This window comes from Colius striatus, chromosome 1, assembly GCF_028858725.1.
Source record: "Colius striatus isolate bColStr4 chromosome 1, bColStr4.1.hap1, whole genome shotgun sequence".
NCBI classification, from domain to species: Eukaryota; Metazoa; Chordata; class Aves; order Coliiformes; family Coliidae; genus Colius; species Colius striatus.
The window spans coordinates 137,686,436-137,706,222 of NC_084759.1; the positions used below are offsets into that span (position 1 = coordinate 137,686,436).

The 19,787-nt window shown below is 40.7% G+C and overlaps 1 protein-coding gene across 1 annotated transcript in view; it reads right to left on the reverse strand.

Moving 5' to 3' along the window:
• The window catches only part of PDE3A (phosphodiesterase 3A), a 246,488-nt gene that overhangs the window by 85,554 nt on the left and 141,147 nt on the right, over positions 1 to 19,787 (reverse strand). The window contains exon 2 of the mRNA XM_062012293.1: positions 5,067 to 5,117. Within this exon, the coding sequence (XP_061868277.1) occupies positions 5,067 to 5,117 (51 nt within the window). The remainder of the gene's footprint in view (positions 1 to 5,066; positions 5,118 to 19,787) is intronic.

A 19,787-nucleotide genomic window follows, 5' to 3' on the forward strand; every position in this document is an offset into this window, starting at 1 on the left:
CTCGTTCTTGTTAACATACTTGTTATGGTGCATCAACCAAGATGATTCTGAAAAAGCTGAAGTTCTGCCACTGCATTGCATCTACTTGTAATCAGTGATTTCATATGTATATACATACATGTAAGATATTAAATGTAACAGACATGCACCAAGAAACCCACCAGTAGCAGAGTACACTTCTCCTTAGCCACTCAATTTAAAATACTTGTAAAATCTTTAGAAAAGTCTCATTTTTGAGACAGGATGATTCTACCAGTTCAATAAGTCTGCATTAGTGGGCTACTGTAGCACCTCCACATTCACAAGCACGTGCTCTTGCAAAATCATCTTTACCAACATTTTGCACTATTCATCACGGAAATGAAAAGAAATGATCATCTGTCTCTCACTGTATGCAGAGGACCCCAAGCACCACCACTAAATCACAGTAAGTCTCTTTACAGTGGCATTATGTGGGAAGACAGAGACACAACAGATTCACCAGAGCACAGTACCTGGTCAGTAATGGGAATCGACTCCCATCTACGCTTCATCAAGTACAGAGATTTCCGGCTCATGATTCTGAATCTGCTCTAAGGGCTTTTCCACACTTGAGAAAAAGGCTTCTCCCAAACCAGTGTCAAGAACCTTATTCTTGACTCCTGTGCTTCATTGCTGTTGATGACAGAGCTCCCCGATGTACACGAGTTTTTGCGAGCTGCAAGGTTGAGACCAGTTACACCCAAGCTTCTCCTGTTTCCCTACAGCGTCCGTCTCCTTACAGTGCCACAGCAAAGGGAATCGGGAGCGACAGTGAAAAGCCTATAGCGTTCACTGACGAATTACCTCACAAAAGCATGAAGTAGGTAGACAACACCAGACGCACTCAATCTGAAAATAGCTGTTGCTTAGGAACTGGAGGGGTAAAATGCAGCACCTCAGATATATAATTGAGAGCTCTTATATTTAAAGAGAATTAACAACACTGGACATGTTTGTTTCTCTCCCAATTATCATCCTTTTATAATGCTGGAGGAACGATCGTTCAATTCCACTGACTGCTGGGGCTACGCCTACATCTTTAGCAAGCAAACAAGTCAATGACAGAGCAACAAACAACTCCCACACATTCAAGGTCTCTCATAAAAATGTGTGCACACAGTGTGCCCTGGGTCCCACTTGAAACATCTTAGAAGTATCAAGTATTATGTTTTAGTAGAATAATTACAATACCATTTGCATACTTTTTCTGCACAGGGATAATATGCCAAGGATGAATTCTGCTAGTCACATTTTCTTGTAGCATATTACTGATATTAGAAATGGGTATGAATATTTTCCCCACACATGAGTGAGATGATGTGCTTTTACAGATTGCATGTGTGTATTTGGGAGAGAGATATTTCCTTAGGAATTTCTTTAACTTGTGCCTAAGTCCTGATCTGTATTAATTAAAAAAATTAAGCACGGAATATAATGAAATTTTCACTTTCTACATGATTTCAAATCCAGAAAGTAAGTGCTCTGCATGAAGTATTTACAGCAGGGAGTGTTATCTTCAGAGATCAAAATAAAAAAAATGAAGGAGGGGAAGTAGGGAAGTAGATAGTCAAGAACTTATTGCTTTTTGCAAGACAAACTATAATTCACTCTAATTACAGCAGCCTTAATAATGTAATTATTCTAAAAGAAAAGGAATTCTACAACATACACACACACACACACATATATATATATACGTACGTAATCTATAAAATAGTGTGATGTTGGTGTGGAAGTCAGAAGCAAGATGAATATTGTAAAGACAGTTTTTTACATGTCCCATTTACGTTCTATTGAATTGGAGACGCTTATCAGTGGACAAACTCCTGCCAACAGAAATTCCCACAAACCTCAGTGTATTTCATCTGATATCCAACACTACCCATAACTACATCACTTTGCATTTAATTCCTGCATGCAGAAAAGGTACATAGGCTCATTAAGAAGTACGACATGCATTGCAGTTTCTCCTCATGTTTCAACACATACTATAGAAAACCTGGTAATTCTTATTAAAAAAATCTTAACATAACTACAGTTTTGTTTCATAAGTCTCCGTAGAGTTATTTTATGAGTTTACAGGTGGATTTTAGTGCTGTATTATGGTAAATCAGTAGTTCCCCTTCCTTTTCTCACATGGGACATCACTAACATTCCCACACACAGGTGGTTTCCTAAGATCCATCTTCCCATTTTCTTTGCTTTACTCTAAGAATTAAAAGATCATGGAAGACTAAAAATTGAGTCCTGATTACACAAGTCTAAACCCCTTCCTTCCCTCTCACTGTTTGCCTGAGCAGTGCAGGCTGCTATTGCCCAGGAGAGAGACACATGTCCTCCTAAGTCCCATTTCCCTGATGGAGGAAAGCCTCACAGACACAGGGAAACACCATAAGCAAACCTATGGCAGATTCTGCAGGCAACTGCCATCTTTGAACATCTGATGCATTAGATCTGAAGGGGAAGTATGCCTAACTGATTACTAATCTTAATTGTTAAGCAAGATCCTGTTTAACAAAGGGTACTTCTACTACAGACACAAATAGGCAACAATGCAACTGAATCACAAAAGGAGAAAACAGGGTTTTTACATTATGTGCAAAAATTGGAACCTCTTAAATTTATCCTAGTCTTTCAAGGAACCACTTAAATTATGTTACATACTATTCCTATTAAAGACAGTTTTCACAGCTTTGTAAAAAAAGAAACTGAGGCTACAGTAGGATAACTGAGACTTATTTTCTTCCCCCTAATTATACTTTTCTCCTTTATTTCTTGTGACTAGGCACTAGGATACTATATGGTAATCAGAGAGCTTGGATCATTTTCTTTTCCCACCCTGTTCAAAATCGATCTAATATTGCTAAAAAATTCACATTATTAGTATTTACAAGATTCTTCTATGATAGATAACAACTATCTTTCTAGAAGCTTTGCACACCACCTGTACACAGTAAAAATGAAATAAAAGAGTGCTTACATGATGAAAATTATTAAAACTATGCACTTCTTTTTAGATGGATGTAGAAGGAAACACTTCCTTGCTCAGTTCAGGTAACCCTATTTATGCAGATTTTATCTTGTTTTGAAGAAATACACTCAGGGGGGTGAAGTATTTTTGCTTATTTTGTTAAAAAAAATTAAAAAGCATTCTGTCTAAGAAAAAAAATCAACATGAGTCTTATACATGAAAATCTGATAGACAACTTTCTAGAATAACAATTTTCATAATTCAACAATATCCTTCAGGAAAGGGTCAAATAACTGCAGCCTGACCTGCAGATAATTCCACTGGATGATTCTCCTCACAACTTTTTTTTTTTTTTTTAATATGAAATAGTGATGGAGTATCTAAAATATCACATAAGGAAAGAACAAAACTGTTCTCAGAAAGAGAAAATTCTGAAATGTATATAGTTATCTTTCCACAATTATCTCCTCCTCAGCTGCTTCTAAAACCCAGAGAATTTAATCTTTGTTTAGTTAGCAGTTATCTCATTTTGCCCATGCACAACCTTCACGAACAGAACCAAACAAATGGTTTTACTTGCACTTCATATAGACAGGCATTTGGAACAACTGAATTAATGCCCACGAGACCTCTTCCTTTGCATTTAGGCCATGCCATGTAAGCCCTCCTTATTCTCAGGAAGGGGCGAAAGAGATATACCAGGAAATATATTAGCTTCTCTGGAACCTTCCTTGGAAGAAACCATAGACTCAAGAGAACAAATAATTGAAAAAAAAACCCAACTTTTGGCAACTATTTAATCCTCTGAGCTCACTTCTTCAAAAATTCAAAAGGGATTTGTTAAAATAGGATGGAACAGGCATGAGGACTTAGGCCTCTTTCTCTGATTCAACACCAGCACAGGCTTCATATGCACCCTGGTCAGCAGTCTCTAAAGATTTTGTTGCTGCAGGCAAAGCATTAGGACTGTAGGGCATGGTTCAAGGCATACAAAAGACTGTCCATATTTTCATATGGATACAAACATTATATGTGCTTGAAAAGTTTAAGAAGTCTAAGTCACCTTAAGACTCCTTCAATGACTGCCTTCTTCTCAACAGTAGCTTAGAGGAGTCCAATTTACCTTCCACTCCTTGGACCAGAAGAACACAACATGATAACTAGCACATCAAATGGGGCAGGAGTGTTTAGGTTTTGAACAGGTCTCACCTTGCTGCACAGGATTTCCCTTATTTCTAAAGTTCCTTAGTTTACACTGAAAACTAGGTTACTTTTTGTTGTTATTAATCTTTTTGAAATGATAGTCTTGCCTGAAAATGTCAGATCTGTAACCCATCTTAATTCAATGAAATACTGATTTTCCTGAAAATTTCAAGATGGTTTTGAAATGGGATGCAAGACAGGATCTTGAAAAAACAGGGGAAAAAAATGAAGAATTCTGCAACAATAGGGGCAAAAAACTAAAACTTAATTTTGAATTTAAAATTTTAAGTCTTGCCTATTAAAACAAGTAGCAGCTTCCTAATTAACATATTGTATTTTCTAAAAAGAGACAGGTACTCCAGTGATTTTTGCAAGAGGGATTATGCAGGTTAGGCTAGGAACTACCTTACTGATATTATGACTGCAAATGTAGGTCCACACAGCAGAGTCTGTTTATTATAGATTTAGACATCGATGTTCGTATCATCATAAAAATTCTTCACCTGAAGGAAAAGCAATTCCAAAATACCAGAGCCCTAATATCCATACCATAAAACACACATGCATTATTTGAAATTGTTTTTCTTTGATATCCTGATGAAGACAGCTGAATAAGAAATGCTTTCTCAATACATCTAATCTATCTTTCTCCTGGTGAAAGAAACTTTCTGTTGCATGACTCAGCCCAATCTGGATCAACTATTTGTATTACTGCTCATAAATTACAGTATTAAAAACTGTCACAGTTTCATGCTTTTTTTCTATTGATTTAATCATGCAAATATTAAAAAAATGAACAGCTTTGCCACTTGCTTGAATACCTCCAACTTACAAAAAGCCAAAACCAAACACAAAATATGGAGCAACTGACCTGTGAGCCTCTGGGTCCTCGTTTGTGATCCCATTCAGAATGCCCCATGATCTGAAAAACAAAGCAAAGCACCGTTAAGTGAGAAATTGCATCCATTAGTTTTAATTGGAACAGTCATGCTTTTATATCCATTACAGATTTTGTTTGAAAATACAGGTTTGCTTTTACCATTTATGCCACTCAGCTTTTAGCTTCATAATGAGAGTAGGGAAGACTTGGGAGCTGCTACTATCTATAGCTTTGCACCTTTACCTTCAGAGCCAAAGCACATCTAGCATCACAACACTGCTCATTGTCAATAAAATTCCCACTGCCATAGATTCAGCTTTAGACAAATGTTTACTTCTGATGTGGCAAAAGGAGAGCTGATATGTCAACAAAACCACAGGACATTTGATTAAATAGCAATGCCTGTTTTATAAAAGGCGTGAAAGTTAGCAACAGTTTAAAGTCCATTTCATCTCTGAAATACTCTCAATGTAATAAAAATGTAGAGGTAAATCCTCGAAAGGAAAAAAGGTTGGGGTCATTAAATTGCAGAAGAAAGAAACGAGAGAGACAGAGTTTAGAGATTATGTTTTCTCATGATGGTATACAGCTCCTCAAGTTAAAGAGAAGGCAAGAATTAATCATAGCCCATAACTCAGATCTTAAATCCTTTGCACAGCCCTGTGCAGAGAGACTATGTTATAACAAGTGGTCAGACGTTGGATGATACAGATGGATCCAGAGGAAGTGATTTATTTTCTCCCATCTTATTTCTGCTGTACTTCATAAGTGTATGCTTACTTGCTGTCCTTCTTTAATCAACATACAGTTTGTGCACAGCAGCTCTTTCCATGTGTATCATGGACCAAATAAAAGAGGAGAGAGAATACCTAGTAGACTTTAGCACTGCTTCATGTAACCGAAGCTTATGGGCAAACATGAATTGCAGACCATAAAGCTATCCTCACAGCTGCCTAAAAAACCCTGGAAAGCACCAGGGAGTGCCCAGGCACAGCTCTGGTGCTGTACAAATGGCAGCTGGTGCTGTTAATCCTGCCTCTCAGCACTTGGTGTTCTAGCCTGGGAGCTGTTGTTTGCTGTTGGGTTGTTTTGGGTTTTTTTCATAGCTACTTGGGAATCTCTTTGGGTAATGCTTTTTCTCACTCATAGGATCACAGTTTAGTGTAAATATAAAAATATGTGAATTAAAGATAGGAGGGTTAATGTGACAGGTAATGACTTACAGTCATGAACATTTTCTTGCTATTTTTTTTCACAACATTCTTTCCCAAAGGAAATGCCTTCTCTCAGGTCAGAGGTAGGCAACAAGATTTAAAGCCTATGCTTATTGCAGAACATGTTCTTGAAACACTCATTCCAGGACAAGAGATTAAAACTACTTTGAAAAATGAAGAAAGCCATATACATTTCATATGAAATCTTTATCTTCTCCATCAAAAGTTCCTACTCCCATGAGGCCCTTTATTTCTTAGTTATTACTTACAATACCTCCCTCCACAACTCAAGACAAACCGCACATGCTGATAGGCATCAAACACCAGAAACATGACATCACTTTTTTACCTGATACAGCCTCACGACTGACCCCCTTGATGTACTGTAATTATTTCCTTTTTCCATATAATGTTGGTGCAAACACTGTCAGTGCCAGGTTTCCCTGTTTGTTTCTCCATAGTGTTATGTTTGCTCATCACTGTGTGAAACTGGACTTTGATGTTTATGAAAGCTGGTCTCTCAGTAAATAATTGGCATGCAAAAGCTACCAGGAGATGCATCTACCAAGTTTATGTGCTACACAGAACCTCTGCCAACATCCTCATACCTGTGCTTCCTCCCTGGCTCCTGACACTCTACATCAACAAAAATCTCTTCAATTTTAACTCCTCAGCCCCTGTGCCTTGTGAGGAAGTGGTGCCCGCTTTCTTAACTTACTTGGCTAAAGGAAAATTAAATTAGCATGAGTCTGACCACCTGCAATTTCGAGCATGATAAGGAATGTCTTTATCAACGACTTCCTACCAGTGAAATTAGCACAAAAAAATATGCCTGTTACTTCACAGTTAAGAAAAAAGGATTAAGGTTGGCCCGGCTATGGTTTCTGTGCTTCTCTAGACTCCAGACATTTGGCAGTGCACATCACACCCTCAAAATCAATGTAGCATGAGACCTCACTGATAGGTTTTTCATGCTCCTACCCTCCCTGAATATGTAGTTCACTGAAAAGTGTACAGCAATAGTAAACTATTGCCACCAAAAATTATTAACACAGTTAAGATACAAGTTTGGAGTTATTGTTTGTTCCCATTAGAGGAGTTAACATCGAATGTAGGGATGCTCCCAATCCAGCCTGTCCCAAGACACCAGATTGACGTGTGCCAACTGCGGTTACTTACGATCACCACCAATCCTCAAGCCCAAATCAATGAAACATTCATTCCTCTTTAGGCTTGGTTTGCCCACATTGTTTTCCCTGTTCCTCAGTTACAGTCTGGTGCTTCGCATCTCCACATAGTTTTTCAGTTCTGAGGACGTTCTCCTGTGCTCCCCCAGCTCCACACTCAGCCCCTGGCTCTGTTCCACTGCTGCTGCTCCTCCACATCTTGCAGGTGCCTTTTGGCCCAGGCTCCCCATTTCTAGCCCTTCTTCTCCACCAGGTGTGGATAATTCTAGGATGCTCCACAGACTGGATGTCACAACGTTACAATGAAAAATGAGTCCAAAGGCTATAACAACTCGTCCTCACTCCACTTCTCAGCATTTAACTACCAAAATCACTTAGAAATAAAGGCCAAAGTCACCAATGAAACAACCAGTCATAAACGCATCAGAACCAATAGAGTGATCCCTTGCTTATTCTGGCACTGTTTTATTAGCAAACTGCTAACTCCTCATACTAAATTACACAATCTGCATTTCATTTAATTTCTCTACAAACATGTCTTTGTGGAATTCGGCATGTTTGTGTTTTTGCTAATAGATCCACTGCCCTTGGAGTCAAACAATTTCAACACCACTATTCTGTCTTTGTATGTCACATAGTATGCCAAGATGCTCTATCGATGTTAACTCTGTGGTTATCACCTGGTAAAATGGTGAGCATGAAGAAGCTAAGGAAGAGTTCTAGGATGGCAAGAGACCTTGCTAATTCTAGGCAGTTTTAAAACATGTTAGTAAAACTCATGAACCTGTGAAGCTGTGTTGTTTTTGTGTGGAGACACTTTTTCTTGGTAACGGGGAAGGGACTGTAGTGCTGGACCTCATAAGCAGTTCTCAAAACTTCTCCCAGCTCTGAGTTGGTCCTACCTCCAGGCCAGCCAGGACAATCTGGTGCCTCTGCCATCACCATCTAATGTGAAATCTGCAGTGGGCAGAGGAGGTGGAAGGAGTGGGACAAAATGGAGGTGAACATGTGGCAGTCAGTAAAGGAGGAGAGGAGGAGGCATGCCAGACCAGAGACACTCCTTGCAGCTGTTGCCCTGCAACCCATGGAGGGCAATGGCAGGACTGAAACTCGCCTGTATCTCCAGGAGGACCCCACAGCAGAGGAGGTGTCTACACCAGATGGGCAGATGTGAGGATGCGGCCATGGCACAGGCCATGCTAGAGAGTCTGTGGGCCCCAGAGACCCACATAGGAGGCAGAGAGGAACTGCAGCCATCGGGATGAATACAGGTCAGAGAGACTCATGTGCTGGAGCGGGGAGGACAGGACACAAGTCCGCCTTACCTGAGGCAAGACGAGAGGCAGGAGCCATCAAACAGGGCTGACCACAACCCTTATTCCCTACTTCCCTGTGACAATGAGGAGGAGAGGAGGTGGAGAGATTAGGATCAGGTGCTGGAGGAGAGGGGTGGGGGGAAGATGGTCTTAAAGAGCCGATCATGCTTTTCATTGTTATCCCACTCCGTGTTGCTGTTTTGAGTTGGTAGGGGGTTAAATTACTTTCATTTCCTTCCACAGGTCAAATATCCTTGTCTGCTCTGCCCTGGACCATAATTAGTGACCATACCCTCCCCGTTCTTCAGGATTTCCATGAGGCCCTGGTACTTCTTCTCTTCCCTGTCCAGACCCACCCCAGGGGGCAGGGGAGAGTGAGCAAGTGGCTGTGTGGTCCTTGCATCTGGCTGGGCCTAAAACCATGACGGAAGCCAACCCTTTCCTCCCAGTTTTATAACCTACCAAATCTTACTTGGCTTTAAAATGTATTTCTTCCTCACAATCTAAAAAACAGTTTTCATCTCATACTAAAACGTTCTTGGCATATCTGCAATTGCCTATGGTAACAAAGGGGCAAAGAGGGAAAAAATGAAATAAGAAGTTCTTACAAGCTTACAGAAACACCTCTAACTTTAAGATAGAAAATAAATCAAATTAACAGGTAGAGCAGTTGTAACAAAGACTCTGCCAGGCCAGCATCCTACACAGGGATGATTGCCTCGGTATGGTATCCTTTAACTCAATGAGCCATGATGTGCTAGATTACTTCTGAACCTGTGAAAGATTTTCTCTGAATGGGAAACCAGTAAGTGCTTTAGCATGTTACAGAGAAAAGTAGGAAAGAAAGTACACCTGACCTATTGAGCTACTTGGAAATCGCAAGTTCTGCAAGCTTTATAGAAATCAAAAGATAAAGAAAGCAGTGTTGAAAAAAAACCCAAAAAACCAAAATCAAACCGACAACAAGCACTCAGAATCACAGAGCATGTATAAATCCACTTGAGTCTGAGTCACTCTTCTGAAATCATAAAAAAAAATTTGATTGTTTAATTGGTCTATGCATGAAAACCAAGATACAGACACAAAAATGCATTTGGAAGTAAGGGATTTATGTTTATTACTAACAGAAGGGTTTGTTCCAGACCCTGCCACCTCCTCTAAGAATACTATTAATCGATTTGGTCCAGAGTGATGGTAAACAGTCTCACACCATCAAAGTACTTTATCATTATTACTGACCAGGCTGCTGATGCTGAGATTATTAGCAGTAGAAAAGGGAAGATAATACCAAAATCAAACTCCCCCATACCTTATATAACTTCAGTCTCTCTTAGAAGAAAAGTATCTACTTTACATTTCATCTAAAACTGTCCAGGAAACCCATCTCTGACAGTTTTAACATTTAAAGATGAAGGCAGCTTTCAGCAACAAGAACAGACCTTACATGTTCAAGAATGCACAAAAACAAGGGCTTCACTAAAGCCAAACGGCTTGCTCTACCCTACTAATTGACTAAGAGGTCTGCAGGGAAAACAGCCTCCCCATGCACAACTGAGTGTAAAGACTGTGAATGGAAGAGGAGGCAGGAACGGAGAAGACCCTAAGGCTGATATCACAGTCATAGAGTGAAAAAGAGAAGTGAAACAGGGCTAGCTTGCTCCAAACATGCAGGGTGGTAACTTGTACTCTAAAACTCAGGCTTTTGCTATAAACACCAGTAAGTCTGCAGGCCTCGTGGTTGTAAAGACAAATTTAAAATATAAATCTGATATTCTCTAATGCAATGATACCTGCAGAGGAGTAAGGAATGGTATAAGGCACTGTCTGAATTAGATATCTGAGATACGCATGCCAAAGTAGAACAAATACATTAAAAATTAGCATCTTCAGCTCTTGCATCTCAATGCAGTTCCTCTCCTATTTGGTGATTTAATTAAAGCCCCAGCATATGATTACATAATAATCATAACTTTCATTAAAATTCATAAACCACAATTCTAAGCCTCCTTAGTATTAGAAAGCTGCAGGAAAATGTGACCAACATATACCATAAAACATCTAAATAAATAAAAAGACAGTAAGTAAAGAATGACAATTCAAACCTTTTGTATCTGTTTCTAGGTCTTGTTTTTCCCTTAAATAATCTTTTCTGGCCTATGTTTTTGATTTTGGCACCCTTGAGGTACCAATGCTGCTAACTATGCCATGACTGGAAAAAAAAACCAAAACCAAAAAAGCCATTCCAAAAAAACTACTCAGAGAAATAGAAAAGGCATAGTCTTGCCATAAGAACCTCACCAACTGGGCACGAGTGGGGAAGAAAGCCAACGTTTAGAATGTGAGTGGTCTCATATGAAATGGAGAAAATTCTCAGTAGGAGAATGCAACAGCATTTTGAAACCATGGGTTTTTTTTTAGTTAAGCAAATATAACACTCAGCACAGTTTCATTAGAGGGAATGAGCAGATCTTTTCATGGTAAATACTTAAGAGGACTGATGAAGCAGTTATACTTAGTGTTTAATAAAAGACTTTAAATCAATTCAAAGACTATTCTCATTTTATCCAGACTGTAGTATGCTACTCCAGAATTTTATTTATATATCTATTTGCACATACACAGCACTTTTATAGTTCTAAAAATATTTAGATGGTGATGACGAAGGTGAACGGTATCAGCCACAACTCACCAAAGCTAGTAAATAGCATTCAAACTAACTGAGGCAGGATCACATAATCAAAATGAATACGATCAGGGAACTGGAACATCTTTCATATAAGGAAAGACTGTGGGAAGTAGGGCTGTTTAGAAAAGAAGAGACTGAGGGGGGGATCTTATTAATATTTACAAATATCTAAAAGGTGGGTGTCAGGAGGTTAGGGCATCACTTTTTTCTATGGTATCTAGCAACAGGACAAGGGGTAATGGGAAAAAGCTGGAACACAAAAAGTTCCATTTAAATATAAGAAAAAACTATTTCACTGTGAGCGTGAGGGAGCCCTGGCACAGGCTGCCCAGGGAGGGTGTGGATTCTCCTTCCTTGGAGGTCTTGAGGACCCACCTGGACATGTTCCTATGTGACCTGATCTAGGTTAACCTGCTTCTGCAGGGCGGTTGGACTAGATGAACTCTAAATATCCTTTCCAACCCCTACCATTCTATGATTCGATGTCAGGGCCTTGCCGCAACTCACTGGCTTCCTCCCTTGGACTTTACACATTTCAGACTGTAGCTGACCATTGTGTTGCTGTTACAATGGGTATAAGAGAGCCCTGCTTTCCTCTAGGGAATAAATAAAAGATAAGCACAAAGCAAAGCACAGGAAGGCCAGAGAAATTGCTCCTCTGCTTCATCTGTGATTGGGAGCTAAACACATAGCATCCAATGTTCTCTGTTAAACTGGTTGCTATACACAAATAAGATATCCCGAGCTTTCCCAAACAAATGAGAACCTGTAAAAAGGCCTTTTTTTGCCACTCCTGCAAGGATTTTGAGCATTTGGTAGGGGCAAAAAGTAATTAACCAATGAAATTCTGATAAGTTTTGGATGAGTGGTAGTCAGCAGTTTTAAAGAGTTGCTTCTACTTTTGAATCAGTGTCCAGTAGAGCTAGATAGGAGCATCCAATCTGGCTAGCACCTGGTTTCAGCCTTTGCCAAAATAGCTGAGCCTGTATTTAAACGTAAGCATTACATCTTCCCTCTTTGGAAGAAATGTTGTTGAATGGGCATGTTGAGGATTGGAACAGTGTCTCACTGTTGAGTTCTTTGACACTGCCTCCTTACAGCTTATCCTGAATAAGGCACAGTACGATAAATATTCTGTAAGTGAATGGGTATTAGCTATGCTTCAGTCAGGATCATATTTCCACGTGTAAAAAGAAACTGTTACCAGCATGTAGGCACAAAATATTCCTGATAAATTTATTTTTCAGTAACCAACCCCCCCAAAATTATTTCCTTGATTACATAATAGAAGAAACATTTATTTTTAGAAATATGCAGGAGTCAGGTCATACAGAAACTGCCAGGGTTTTTGCACACAATATTGTGAGTAGGATTTATTCTTTTTGATAGATGGTTCCCTGCACTTTCATGATAATCAAGATAAATATGGTGATTTACTGACTTACCTGACCTGGGGAGTGCAGTTTTTGTGTGGACACCATCAGTAGGAGAAGCTAAGTGGGCTGTAGCTGCTGAGATTCAACAGTGCCAGATCCTGGTAACATAACAAGGGAGCAACTGTGTGGCTGCACTGACCATCTTCCTCATCTAATGGCACTGCTGCAGCTTGCCCTGCAGGCATCCAAAGCATTAGAGATGTTTTCCTTGCTCTGTGGTGAGCATGATCATACACAGGCACGTGTAGGCTATGACACACAGATAGCAAAGTGCTCCAATATTTGGAAAAATAATCCCTTTTCCACAACCACTTGCCAACTCTCAGGGTCAGCTTGAAGCACAAGATGTCAGAGCTGCGCTGTTCAGCCAGATATGTGAGCTGCATGCTCACCCCACTGCAGCCTCTGCCTGTGCAATTAGTAGGGAGGAAACTCTACACCCAGACTCTCGCAAACCATTGGAACCCTGCAAATCATCAAGGGTCAGGCCTTGTTCTGACCTTGGTTGAAAAGCAAAACAAAAAGCGCCCCACAATAAACTAACTAAATTAATAAATTGGGGGCGGGGAGAGGTGTTAAAAGCCTTTCAGCTGCTTCCTAATCAAAGAAGTTGTTTCAAAGGTCAGTGGGCTGCTGGACAACAGCTGAAAGCAGATACAAGATTTTTAAACTGAGGAACAGGCAGAAATGCTTTGAAACTTTGTTTTGAACTGGAGGCAGGTGTAATAAGGTAGAATTGACGAGTCCGGAGAGGAGCTGTAGTGAATGGCTTCCCTGTAAAATGATCCATAAAGGGATGGAGCTAAGCCCACTGAAGCTGGTACCCTGGTAAAGCTGGAAGCCCCAGAGGCTGCTGCCTCCTCAAACCTTACAACTCTCTCAAAGCCTGGCTGGCAGGTCAAGCGAAGAACCACAGCACTGCCAGAGGCTACACAAAACAGGGGAAAACATACATATCAGGCAGATACATGACACTAAGCTGTTGTGGCAGAAGGGAATGGAGAAAATAGGGCACTCGGCAAGGTAAGGCTGAACGGAGACAAACTGGCACTGTGACACAGGAGGACGACCTGAAAGGCACCAGCAGTGCCTGTCCCACAGGCAGCAAAGAAACTGTCCCAAGCACTCAACCAGGGACTCAGCTCCAAAGGAATAAAGGCATGAGATCATATCTGGCGCTGGGTGAGACGGCAAGAGACAGGCTACATTTTTGAGGACTTTTCTCATGGCAGCATATGACCTTTCAGAGTATTTCCAGACAATAATCTGCTTCTGACTTCTTCAGTGATCCTGGCTCCCTTGCACAGCGGCAGGAGGCACAAAGACTTATGACATAGCAAACTGGCAGCAGTGGGTTTTTGGACAATTTTTGTGCTCCTTGCCTTATGCCGCTTCTTGAAATGAGTGGGTTTAATTTCAGATAGTGTGAAGGTACTATGAAATTTTAAAAACCTCCTGTAGGTGGGAAAATTAAAAGACAGGGGAATATCCACCTCCACACCCTGTATCTGGATTTATATAAATTTTAATCACAACTACCTAAACAGGTGACAGTAGTAAAATGAATCTATACACGTTTCCATTCAGTCCTACTATCAAATTTCTCAGGTGCCTCCTTGTCTTTCACACACCAATCAGGATTTTAAACAACAGATTTTGGAGGTAGAGATGTAGTAAAACACATACTGGGACTGTTTTGGTTTGGTTTTGGTTTGTTTTTTTTTTTTTTTAAATGAAAACTACCTGCTGTTCTTCAGTGATCCCCAAGGATGGATGCCACACAAAATGCTACTCCTGCGCCAATGTGGAATAGATTTCTTTTAGCAAAGGCTTCCTAAGGTAATAGTCTGGTCTTAATCAGGATATTTAAAAGATTTCAATAATAAAGTAATAAAACACACCAATCAGAAATAGATTTCTTATCTCCTTAAACTGACCTGGTAGATTAATAATAGGCATATTGACCTGGTGGAGTACAATTCAACAATCAAAAGTGTTCACCAAATTTTCCATGTACTCTTTCCTCAGTATAATAACGAAAACCAAAGTCCTAGAAAAAATATCCCTACTAGTGATATAAAAAAAGTAGGCACAGATACTCTCATATCCTCCCACCTTACCCATGGCCATAATTTATAGACAGTAACCTATAGAAGAAGATGCCTTGGTATGGGGATGCCAGGGTGTGCTGGTTTTGGCTGTGACAGAGTTAATTTTCCCACAGTAGTTGGCACAGGGATAGGTTTCGGATTTGTGTTGAAAACAATGTTGATAACACAGAGATATTTTCATTATTGCTGAGCAGTGTTCACACGGCCTGGAAGCATTTTCTGCTTCTCACCACCCCATCAGCAAGTGGGCCGGGGGCGGGGCACAAGAAGTTGGGAGGGGACACAGCCAGGACAGCTGACCCCACTGACCAAAGGGCTATCTCAGACTATATCATGTCAGGCTCAGCATATAAATCTGGGGTAAGAAGGAGGAAGGAGGGGACATTTGGAATGACGGCATTTGCTTTCCCACGTAACTGTGCCATGTGATGGGAGCCCTGCGTTCCTGGAGGTGGCTGAACAGCTGCCTGCCATTGGGAAGCAGTGAATGAATCCCTTGTTTTGCTGTGCATGCAGCTTTTGCTTTACCTATTAAACTGTCTTTATATCAGCCCATGAGTTTTCTCATTTTTAGTCTTTCAGTTCTCTCCCATATCCCACTGCAAGTGGCTGTATAGGGCTTAGTTGCCATCTGGGGTTACTCCAATACACAGGGCAACACAGCAATACTGAGACTCCTAAATGTAACAGCAAGCTGTCAAATGACCAAGAACAGACTGTTAAAAAGAAGAAAATTACTATTTAAACTTTGCTGGCTATTCAATGTAGACACATTAAGTTCCTGGATTTCAAAGCAACACAGTCAATTCCATTCTGGTGTAATTAAGTTCCTAGAAAAAGTCAGAAAGCTCATTTACTTTTTTTCCATTGGGAATTATTAACCATGCATTAAGAACCCCAGTCACAATACCAAGCTTGGCACAAACTTGATAAACTAGCTGGCTACTGCAACAAAGTCAGCAGAGTCTGAAAGCACGTTTAGGTCTGCAGAGCCTTTCCTTTACTTTTTAAAGGAGTCCAAAGACTTCTACAAAAAAATCTGCTCTGCAGGGTATGTTACTGATACTATTCTGTCTTTTTATTGCATAGTTTTTCTCTCACTTTCCACCTTTTCAGAGCTTTCAGTTTCATATATGATATTTGCACTTTCTGTTGTTACTCAACACAAGCCTCCAGGATGACATGCACTCTACACACACAGTTTTTTTGGCAGAAGGATCCCTGCTTCTAAGTGATTGTGATCCTTGAAGATACGGGGGATGTGTTTTCACACAGCAATTAAAAATCTCACTAAAAGAGCAGGAAAACTTTTAAGGGGTTCTGCAGTCAAGCTTTGATTTCAGTTGAATCACTCACAGCACGGAACATTAGAGGTCACATGGAAAGCAACTTAGTCCCTCTAGTTTAGTAAGTACATTAATCTAACAGCTGAACACACTCTGGTAGTCTGCATATAAATAAGAATTTCCCAATTCAATTCCCAGTGGATAAGCACCTACCTCACAGGAAAAACAACCCCAAAATAAAAAACCAAAACCTTGTCAAATTGACCTCTTTACTGGCAGTCTCAGCACAAAAACACACTTAGGACTGAGTAAGCATGGAGGTTTCACCAGACATTTAACCTTCAGAAGTGGTTCCTCTGCAAGGGAACTGGGCTATAGCAGCAGGGGTAGGAACAAGAATAACCTTCTTGTATCCTCTGTTGTAGTTCCTTCATGCACACTGGATGGCATTTCCTCATGACTGTCAACTCAAAATCTCTCACCAGAGCAGAGACACTTACAAAAAAGAAAGGGCAGAGGGTAAGACAGTGCAAACTCCCAAAACTAACCACTCATTCTGAGAAGCTAAATAGATATTGCAGTGCCATTGCCCCCCAAAAATGGAAACCCTGTAAGCAACAGAATCCATCAGTTTGAACAAATCCAACCTCTCCTGCAGTGCACTTACGTAAAAGGAAAAGACAAACCTTTCTTTTTTTTGTGTGGTAACTCAATGTCCACCTCATATGAAACACAAAACACAGTGATCACAAGAATTGGCCCTGCGTGAGGCTGAAATATAGTGAAGAAGAAAGCCGGAAACATAATTTCTTACAGTTTCATCAGCTAATTTTCCTGAAATACATTTAACTTTAATGGGAGAACACTGAGGGACAGCTGAGATTTAGTGATGAAAATTTCCCTACTAGATAATGAGAATGTGGCCTCCCTCAAGCTAACGTGCAGAGGGAAATAACTCATGGGGCCTTCTCCCCCTGCCAGAGCAGCACTGAGTCCAGGCAGGTGAAGCCTCAGCTTCCAGGGTTGGCCTGGAAAAGAAAAGAGCACCTCTGCCAAAGCTCGCTCCAGCCCACACAAACAAGCTACTACTTTCATTTAACACCCTATTTTCCCAGTTTTGAGGTTTCATAATGCAGAAGAATAGCAGTGACATGTCAACAGCTAGATCCCAGCTAGCCAACATCCTAAAATTGCACTGTAGAGCCTGATAGCTTACTAAAAAACCTCAATGTCAAAACTCAAAGTACACCGAGTTTAAACACACCCTTGGGGGGATTTTATACTAACTACTTTCTATTTCAGACTATTCACTTTAAGCTCAACCAGCAACGCTTCATCACTCATCCAGGAAAACTCCCCTCTCTGCCACCCAATCTCAATCAACCTGCCAAATTAATTATCACCCTGCATTTGTCTATTGCTAAAAGGGGGGAAAAAGCAAATAGATGAATGTAGCAGTGACCCGAGCAAAAATGAATCCTCTGAAACAGAACTAATTAAATCAGTTCAGTGATCTTCTTCCAGCATGACATGTTTCACCCACTCCTTCCCCATGCAGCCCAGTTCCCGCATCTCCTCCAACTGTCCTCGGCAGGGCACTCACGCAGGGCTCAGATGTCTATCCAGCAGCAAGCTAGGGATCTTTTCTACCCATCCTTATAACCACATGGCTTTAAATAAAGAAAAAACAACCATCACAGAAAATACACTGTGATAATTTCACACTTGCAAATTCCTGGCCACAGAAGACGTGTTTCAGAGAGACAGCGGTAGGATTTGATTACTTACCTCAAATTTATGGGACCACAAGCACCAAACTTTGTTGCTTCACTGGCTCTAGGAAATGAGCAGAGCTCAGAACACTGGCAGAATTAGACTTCCCCTTTGGTACCCCCATCAGGCCTTACAGCAGAGCTGGCGGGACTAACATCTAGTGAAATTACAGTCTGTGGATTTTAAATTGCTGCCATGAGTCAGACACCAAACCTTGTGCTAACTGCATTCCTGACCTAGCAAGTACACGTGCATGCAAGACTGCAGCACTGATGATCCTATGGACTCAAAAGGGGCTAGCTCAAGGGACGAAGTTATGCACACATTTTAGACTTCCCTCTCCTACAATTTTAAGTGACAATCCAGCTGAAATGCATGCAAAAATGCATTTGGGCCCTACATTTCTCTGCCACTGGACATGGAATCTTTTTAACTGTAGTTGTGCTGTTGGACAACACATTAAATTCTGTTCTAGCTGATAATGGCATGCCTGTGAGAATACTGAAAGCCATAGGTGAAGGACTGAAAGAGAAATACTGACCTCTCTTCCCTCAGTGCACTTCACTTTCCATCACTTTCCTCTTCACGCAGAACACATTCAGAGCAAGAGCAGAAAAGGGAAAAGCAACTCAAATAGAGCAAGAAATGCGGGGTGACAGGCCCACTTGGGGAACAAAAAAGACACCGAAGCAGCATCTCGCTTTACTAGACAGGTTGAATATAATGTCAATTTCACCTGGCTTTTCTCCCTGTATGATTTTTAATACGGTCAGTGCTTCCTTAAACGAAAGGCACACCACAAATGGATGTCAGGTACTGAAATCTGGATGCCTGCACAAGATCTCTGTCAAGTTAGGTAAAGCTTCAGACATGGGAGCCCTGACAGCACCCTCTTTGATTAACAGTGCACAGGAACAGGACACCACCACACAGAGGCAAGACTCTGAGTAATCTCTAGGTAGGTGCCTACGCCGGCAACAGTTTGTCATTCACATCCATCTGCTGCTCCAAATCACACCACACACACGCTGTCACATGTGCTTTTCCCCGTCTGTATTGCAGAGATGCTGGAGATAAACAGGCAAAAGCCAGGAAGATGAATGTCAGGATTGTGCTCTACAGGGGAGAAATCTGCATTTAACTTAATCCCCTCTAATGGGAGTAATTTCAGTGGAGGTTTCTACAAGTCAAAGAAAAATGAGAGTTTTCATAATGGCTACAGGTTTTTCAGTGATTTGAAATCCCATGTTTCATGCCAGGATGATCCTTTAAAAGCTTTGCTTCTGAAATTTTGTTTTTAAAGTAATAAAATCATGCACGATGTCTTAGAGGGGTACTATAAAACACATTCCCCTGCAACAACGTTTGCCAACACCTATTTTCACATGGTCACCCAAGCCACATTTCCTTAGTGTCACAGTAGTACCAACAGCAGAGCCAGATCCCATAAAAGATGCAATCTCTATCATGGTGTAAATGATACAAAGAATACATGCTATTCAGGGGTGTCATGGTGCAAATTGATATACCAGGTAGAATTTTAGAGTGAGAATAAGAAATGCAGTGCAGGGCAGAGGGGAGAAGAGTCTGTTCTGGAAGGGCTGACCTTGAAGGAGTAGGGTTGAGAGATGTGTGGCTGCCCCATTTTTTCTGTTTTAGCGCCTCAGTTCTGGTTCAGTTAAACAGAGTCATACAAAAGCTGC